The sequence below is a fragment of the Scylla paramamosain genome, chromosome 4 (genome assembly GCF_035594125.1).
Source record: "Scylla paramamosain isolate STU-SP2022 chromosome 4, ASM3559412v1, whole genome shotgun sequence".
In the NCBI taxonomy this organism is placed as follows: domain Eukaryota; kingdom Metazoa; phylum Arthropoda; class Malacostraca; order Decapoda; family Portunidae; genus Scylla; species Scylla paramamosain.
In genome coordinates this window covers 7,934,260-7,942,500 of record NC_087154.1, presented here as the reverse complement: position 1 = coordinate 7,942,500, position 8,241 = coordinate 7,934,260, and the positions used below count along the sequence as shown (strand labels likewise).

The 8,241-nt window shown below is 38.6% G+C and overlaps 1 protein-coding gene across 2 annotated transcripts in view; it reads left to right on the top strand.

Moving 5' to 3' along the window:
- Positions 1 to 8,241, top strand: part of LOC135099688 (pyruvate dehydrogenase (acetyl-transferring) kinase, mitochondrial-like) — a 50,585-nt gene that overhangs the window by 27,641 nt on the left and 14,703 nt on the right. Inside the window, exons 2-5 of one of the 2 annotated variants that reach the window (XM_064002101.1) lie at positions 4,517 to 4,730; positions 5,216 to 5,400; positions 5,955 to 6,116; positions 7,234 to 7,278. In XM_064002101.1, the coding sequence (XP_063858171.1) occupies positions 4,517 to 4,730; positions 5,216 to 5,400; positions 5,955 to 6,116; positions 7,234 to 7,278 (606 nt within the window). The remainder of the gene's footprint in view (positions 1 to 4,516; positions 4,731 to 5,215; positions 5,401 to 5,954; positions 6,117 to 7,233; positions 7,279 to 8,241) is intronic. The other variant, XM_064002103.1, reaches the window with a different exon arrangement.

The window sequence follows — 8,241 nt, the reverse complement described above, 5'->3', positions numbered from 1 at the left end:
CAATGCGTAGCGGAGAGAGAGAGAGAGAGAGAGAGAGAGAGAGAGAGAGAGAGAGAGAGAGAGAGAGAGAGAGAGAGAGAGAGATTGCCTTATTTCGTGACTAGTAAAACTTCCTAAATGATAACAGGTTTGAAAGAAAAAGCCATGAGAGAGAGACGAGAGAGAGAGAGAGAGAGAGAGAGAGAGAGAGAGACGTTTGTGCGCTTTCACCTACGTAAAGTGGCACCGTAGTTTTCATGCCCAGAGTAGGATCGACATGGCAGGCAGTTTCATCATTACCTCAGCTGGATAATTCAGCAGTTCCGTTACTTAGAATTCCGTAAAGTAGTTCAACGAAGTATCGATTCGGGTCTTGAGAGGACTTGGTATGGCAGAGTATATTTATATTGCATTGCTACTTACTGATGTATTTTTGTTGATTCATTATTTTCGTGAGGTCCATATCCAGCCGGATTGTGATTGATGCCAGCTGGTCTTTATTTTTATTACATCCCTGCTGTCCTTGGCGAGCCTCGTGTGTGTGTGTGTGTGTGTGTGTGTGTGTGTGTGTGTGTGTGTGTGTGTGTGTGTGTGTGTGTGTGACGCCAGTGGCGTAACCTGTAATATATATACTACGTACAATATGTTACGATACAATAATAATGTTTAATATTTTTATTATACGAACCACGGCCATTTGTTATATTTTTATTTGTAATGTATATATTAAACAAGAATCTCTCTCTCTCTCTCTCTCTCTCTCTCTCTCTCTCTCTCTCTCTCTCTCTCTCTCTCTCTCTCTCTCTCTCTCTCTCTCTCTCTCTCTCTCTCTCTCTCTCTCTCTCTCAGCCTTGGAAGGCCATTGTATTATTAAAGTAAGCTGAGGAGCTTTCAAACATAACTCGCCATACGATCGAAGGCTTGCGTCCTTAATACAGACTCGTTCATTGGTACATTTACGCTTATTAATTTTGCAAGGCACTCTGCCATTTAACTGGTTGGATCCGCCCCCAGTCGTCTACCTTTGTTCACGGTGTACGACGTCACACGGGCACAGGGGGCACATTGGCACAGGGATAGCGTCTGTTTGCCCCGACTCGAGTATGGTCACGTGGGAAGGCGCGTGGCTTATTGATTAGTTTGTGGACTAAAGCACGTGTAAAGTCTCTCCCTCAAGGCCTTAAAGGAATGTGGAACTGGAAGGAATCAAGGAACTCAGACGGAAATGAAATGCTACCTACTCGTGTGGCCTGCTTACAATGCAGTTGTCGTACACTGAAACCTTAGGAATTGCACTGGGAGTTTTGCATTTGTGGTTGTATCGTACTATTCTTTTTGCTTATGTCGTCGGTGTACTTGGTGAATTATTATTATTATTAGTAGTAGTGATCGTAAGTCTGTATTATGTTAAGCAATGCGACGACCCTGTTGCAATCTATTCTCTGTATAATGGAGTTAATGTAGAATTAACTCTTACAGATTCAAACAATTTACACTTGAGAGAGAGAGAGGAGAGAGAGAGGAGAGAGAGAGAGAGAGAGAGAGAGAGAGAGAGAGAGAGGGAGAGAGAGAGAGAGAGAGAGAGAGAGGGGGGGGGGTGATTCCAGGAACTAATAGTCACAGATACCATGTAAGAGGGAAAGCCGCACTAGCCACACCTGTATTACTGGCGGAGCGGGCGGCTCAGTGAAATTATCTACAATTCGAAGTTCTGGGGATAAAATCAGATGGCCTTTTACATGTGTTAAGAAGAAGAAGAAAAAGAAGAAAAAAAGATAATGCAGAATAAAGATAAATTGATTAAATAAAAAAATAAATGAAACAGGAAATCTCTTTAATGATTTCACTGTTTCAGCCAGCATCCTTGAATCACTCATTCGTTTTGATCGCTTAGAAAACCGAGTGGTGTCATAAATAGTTTATGCAAGGACACCAATCTATAAGCTTATTCATAGTACCGATGAGTGTTAGGTTTTTGCTCATATTTGCGGAGACACGCTTATATGTAATGATATCACACCTCAGTAGAGAACATACTAGATACCAGTGCTGATGTTGAGTTAGTATGTTAGAATGCCTCGCGTAGCATGTGGGTGATCATCACCCGATGACTAATAATTATTGAGAACCACCCCTCTATTTGCGTTGCCTGAACTACTGCTGTACACACTGGCTCTTTCTTTATCCAGTCATTCCATATGATGCACGGATAAACTCAAAACATTTGTGTTGCTGGGTGACTTGTCCACGACCGCCAAACCAAGATTGGGAAATGGCCAGCAGTGTGGCGCGCATTTCCACAAAACATGTAACCCCCCATCAATATGACGTCAGAAGGTTGCTGTTAACACGTAGCCAAAGTATGTCATGTATATTTTGATTTTGAGTTCATCAGTACTTCACATTGCCACTAGTTATGAATGGACTGGTCTGATGACTCCTGTTAAGTAGTTAGGGTCGAGTGTCACGTGCCACTGTGTTGTGGTGTTGTGGAGTCCCGCCCCCTTACCGGTGCTTCTTTGTTCTCTTAGGCGCAACCATCCTGGAGGTGTGACTGAAGGAATTAGTATTCTCAAATTTTATTTTTATTTATTTATTTATTTATTCATTTATTTATTTATTTATTTATAAGACTTAGGCCAGTAGAGTTGTTGGTGGACCCACTCTTTTCGAAAGGAATGTAATATCTAAGATTTATCTCGAACTTTTCAAAAGGGCGAATCAGGACGGGGAAAAGTGGTGACGTGGTGTTTGTGAGTCACTGGTCCTTCCCGGAATACGATCGACAGCTGAGTGAACAAGAACAGGACAGCTTAGGAAAAAAAATGTATACATATTCAAGAATAATAATAATAATAATAATAATAATAATAATAATAATAATAATAACAGTAATAATAATAATAATAATAACCAACAGCCCATCAGATGCGTTAGCGACAGAAAAATAACTAATTGTATACTGTACATGCTTTGTGCTTAAACCTGAATTGTTTTGCTTTGAATGACGTCACCATCCCGCGCTTGACACATGGCGAGTCGTGCCAACGAGGTGGCCGGTGTGTGTGGGTGTGGCCTGGGAGACGCTTGGTGATGACCCTTACACCCTTGACACCACAAAGTTACAGTATATTTAAGGAACTGCATGCTCACCTTTCTTTGAACACACTTGGTCATCCACCTGTCTATTATGCCTTTTATTTGCCCTTCTCCCATTTATCTTCCCGATGGCGCTGTATGATTTGATGTTTAGCTCATTTAACTTCTAGTCTTAGCCATTCACTCCATGCTTTGGCAGACGGAATTGCCTTTTCCCTGCCCCTCTTTCTTATTAAACAAGTACAAAGAGCTTGTTGCTGTGGTTCATATCCCTGCCCAGCCTTTTCTCTGCAGCCACAAGCACGGAAGTCTTGTACAAAAAGACCAGTGCCAAGTTCTCATACGGTCTGTCAGAGCGTCAGCGCGATGTCATATCGGGGAGAGTCGGGCATTTTCTGGGATGTGAAGGTTTATTGTTGTTGTTTTGTTTTATTATTATTATTATTATTATTATTATTATTATTATTATTATTATTATTATTATTATTATTATTATTATTATTATTATTATTATTAATTAATCAATTAACCAAGTCACTACTACTACTACTACTACTACTACTACTACTACTACTACTACTACTACTACTACTACTACTACTACTACATGGCATCACCAGGGTTGGTCAGGAGGCGGAACTGGAGGAATGGTGTGTCGTTTATGGAGCAAGGTGGCAGTCGTTTTACTGTTAAGGAAGTAGTTACTTGTGTGCCTAATGAGGGTATTGGATGCGTGATTGAGTCTTTGTGTACCATTTTAGTGAAGTGTTTTGTTGTGGTGTGTGTGTGTGTGTGTGTGTGTGTGTGTGTGTGTGTGTGTGTGTGTGTGTGTGTGTGTGTGTGTGTTCAGTCTCATGGTTACTCATTTCTCTTGCAGGAATAACAGTAATGTTGAATCTTATGATTAGAAAATACTTATTGACTTCAAGTACTTGACGACTTAAAGATTACTAACTTAGTAATCTGTGAAATACTTGCTGATTTAAAGATTACTATGTACAATTTGTAACAATGAATTGTAATGGGAATAGTTTTATCGCAATAGTTGCTAATAACTTAAATTATTATTGTCAATGGAAATGGAGTTTTAAGATGAGCTATTTACAGTTTTACTGAAACATTTAGATTCTTTGAGCAGCCTTTTTATATCGATACCAGTATTCAGATTTTTATTTATGTCAAATTGCAACATTAATTGTATCATAGAAGGCTTGTTTACTTTTTGCTTTTCGTGATAATGAATAGAAATACTATTCATAGTTTTATAGCATATGGATGGCAAATAGGACGTGTCCTTTGTGCATCATGAAAGTCTCACCTCTCAAGACATAATCTTAAGATTTGAAAGTGCTTGATGGAAGTTGCACATTTTCATTGTTGTAAGTTTACTATTATCTGCATTAGACCACATCTCTAAGCCTGGCCTCCTCTCCCACAGGAGAGAATGCTACCATCTCTGAATCCTTCTTGTTCCTGAAGAAGGAGCTGCCAGTGCGCTTGGCCAACATCATGAAGGAATTCCATCTGTTGCCTGAGAACCTGCTCCACATGCCTTCTGTGGGCGCTGTTAGGGACCTCTATCGACGCAGTTTCATGGACTTGCTTGAGTTTGACACTGGCAATACCCCAAATAACACTGCCACCTTAGAAAAGTAAGTCCCTGGTATTTGGTATTTGCTGGAGTGGACCATTAACATAAACCTAGAGTAACATCCTTAAAAGGACAGCCACAACAGAACACAATTTATTCCAGTTTATAACCTTTATTCTTTACACTCCATTCCTCTCGCATCCTCCTTTCATCTTGTCTTTTTCTGGTAGTATTTCAATAATGTCTTGCCATTTTATAGGTATCCTTGTACACACTGCATCTATTCTGCCATTGGAATATCTGAGTCTGTCAATTGGACTTTACCTTAGTTACACTCTTTAGCTTCAAGTACTGTGCCACTAATTTTTCAACCTCTCATAATTCTCTTAAAATGTTTTTTATCTGTTCCTCTCATTCTATCTCTAATATTACTTATTAATTTTGTATGTTATCTTTAGTGTTGAAATTGCTGTAGTTTTTTTTAGTGAGAAATTTGAACTAGGAGCCATAGATTTCATACATCACTAATGAGTTCTATTTCTTCAGATTCACAGATGCGCTGGTAAAGATACGCAATCGACACAGTGATGTAGTTATGACAATGGCTCAGGGTGTGATGGAGCTGAAGGATGCACACTCAATTAATGCCAACACTGAGGCTAACATCCAGTACTTCCTTGACAGGTTCTATATGAATCGCATCTCAATCCGAATGCTTATCAACCAACATAGTAAGTTTCTCATTTCTTTCCATAATAAAATATGGTAGAATGTTTATTTAATGCAAGATGGTTTCTACAAGAGGGATTTTATTGTAGATCCTTAATGTAGCAAAAAAGGTTATTTCATTGAACTGGTATTTGAAAACACAAAATTATATTATGACCTCATTTTTGGGATTTCAGTGAAAAAAAGTCAAAAGTAGAAAAGCAACAAAATTTGCTCACTGGAATAGAAAAGTGCTCAGAAATGAATAAGAGAACTTGTTGTTTTGCTTACCTTTTCTATAATTCATTTATCTGTTTGTTTTATCCAAGTATTGATTGGGGTGAGAATACAGAGATTACTTAACAACCTAATAAAAAAAAGTATCATCATGAGATATTTTTTTTATAATATTTATCAAGAAAGGTGTCACTAGCTCTTAACTAGGAATCTTCTTGGATGGGTAGCTATTATCAGTTAAGTAGAGACTGATAGCCATACTGAGATCAGTCAGGTAAATGCTGAGTTCTAAATATTTACTAAATAAGCACAAGGTTAACACTGACTTATCTCTTGGCAGCTATTCTATTTGGGGATAGCATCAACACTCAGAACCACATTGGATGCATCGACCCTCACTGTGACGTGGTGCGTGTGATTGAGGATGCGTATGCCAATGCTCGATTTCTGTGCGACCAATACTACTTGGCTTCCCCTGAGCTGATCCTCACACACCATAATGGTAAGCCTCCTCATCTGCCTTATTGTCATATACACTGTTTGTCAGAGTCTTGCACAACACAGTAACACATGTCCCTCTGTACAAGACATCATATGGTCCACAACACCAGCTTATACTGCTCAATACATTCCACATCCCATCACTCAACACAAGACAGTTCTTATTTGCATCAGTCATCTCTACCCTGTCACATTGTCATACCAAATTTTGGATGAGATAATCATCACCTTTCCAAGCATTGTGGAGTATAACACATGGCTCAGTTATACTCATTGCAACTCTTCAGGGTGATATTACTCTTAAAGCAAGTAGCAAGGAAAAGATATGCCATGTCACATTGGAATAAAAATGTACATTTAGGACTTCAGTCCCCTTCATGCTTCGGAATGAGGTGGCAGCATTCCTTGTAGCCTTGCCATGTAATGTGTGGTCAGACTGTTTCCTCCTATCATGGTGAACAATTACTCTATGGTCAGGTCACATTCATTGTCATGCACAACTAACTTTCAAATTGTTACTTAAACTAAAGATTTAATTACCTCTGGTATTCATTTTGTGACACTGCACTGAACAATCATCTTACATTACACTTAACATCAAGTATGTAAGGCACAACATAACAGCAAACATTTTATGTGCACTCTTTCCAAGGATTAGAAATGTAAGTTCTCTGATAGAGCTATGAAGTACAGAAGCTCTTACTGAGTCAGTCATGTACAGATATTCTGTTCAGTTTTTAATTAGATTGAACATCGGACAACTACATAGTGTATGGAGGTTTGTTTTTTGGTAGCAGCCTGTTTTTAGGGTTAGCAGATCTTTTAGCATTTTGGCCATCTACTTAGTTTTATTTTTGATAAAAGTTGTGCGGTGTCTTTCTCAGGAAGAAGATAAACTATGACATTATCTATGATGAAATCCCAGAACCATGTTGTTCAAAGATGATGGGAGGTAGTTTATCTATACTAAATTAAAACTCGTGTATGCACAATTGAATTTTTTCCTTTTAGCTTTTTAAATCTTGGACAACTACCTCTTCTCATCTGTGGTCATTGTGAGTGTGTGGGTGTTGCTTAGTCTGTCTAATTGTAGATGCTTTACTCACTTGCTCCAACAGAGAGGGACAAGACTAGCAGGGTCATAAAGCGAACAGATGGACCAGGTATGTATTTTGAAGCATGCATCTTCATTATGCATACTGTTTTGTAGCCTCTTTCCTGGATTTACGAACTCCCTTTGATGTAAATCTTATGAAGATGAATGAAATGTCACTTGGTCACTCCCTCACATTGTCTCATTAATAAGGCAAATTGTCCTGTCTTAAAAAAGACCAGTAGAAAGATTTTTTGTCACTAAACCAGTCTGTCTTTATGAGTTACGTATGATAAAAATGTTCTTGCGGCTTGTGAATGAGTTGTTACCCAGTAGAAGACCACAATCCCAGTCTTTCCTCTGAAGAACTTAATACCTTGTCACATTCATCATTTATGAGATTCAACTCGTTCAGATACAACAATAAAGCCCCTGCTTTATAATTTACAATTGCTTACCAGTGCCTTTTAATTCATCTTCATTTTTGTACCTGCAACCTCTGATTTTCAGAGTTGTTTATACTTGCATGTATCTAAATACCAAAGAACTTTAAAGTGGTTTTGTTTTAAAAGGTAACTGTAAATCACAAGTGTGCTTTCATTCATCTTTATGTATACAAGTAACACCGCAAACTTTGTAAATCATAGGGAGTTAGTGGCGTTTGTATTCATCATTTTCCTCTAGATTACTTAACCTACTAGCTAGATAATTTTGGCATTAGATATTACATGCATACAGTGGTTCTCCAAAGGGGACAATACTTACATTACACTTTTGCTGGGAAACTGTTGATATGGCAAGTTTCTTAAAGACATGTCTGGACAAGTGGGCCAGGTCAGTGAACATGCTTGTCATTGAACATATTTGATGTGCCATTACCACTGTTGAAATAACCATGTGATATCCGGTAGTTTGAGGCAAACATTTGCAGCTGCAAAGCTGCCGGTCTTGTACATCTCTCCTGTTTGACAGTTTTTAGCGTTATATTATATTCTTTTCATTCACACTGCTGTAATTATGCTACACAGCACTA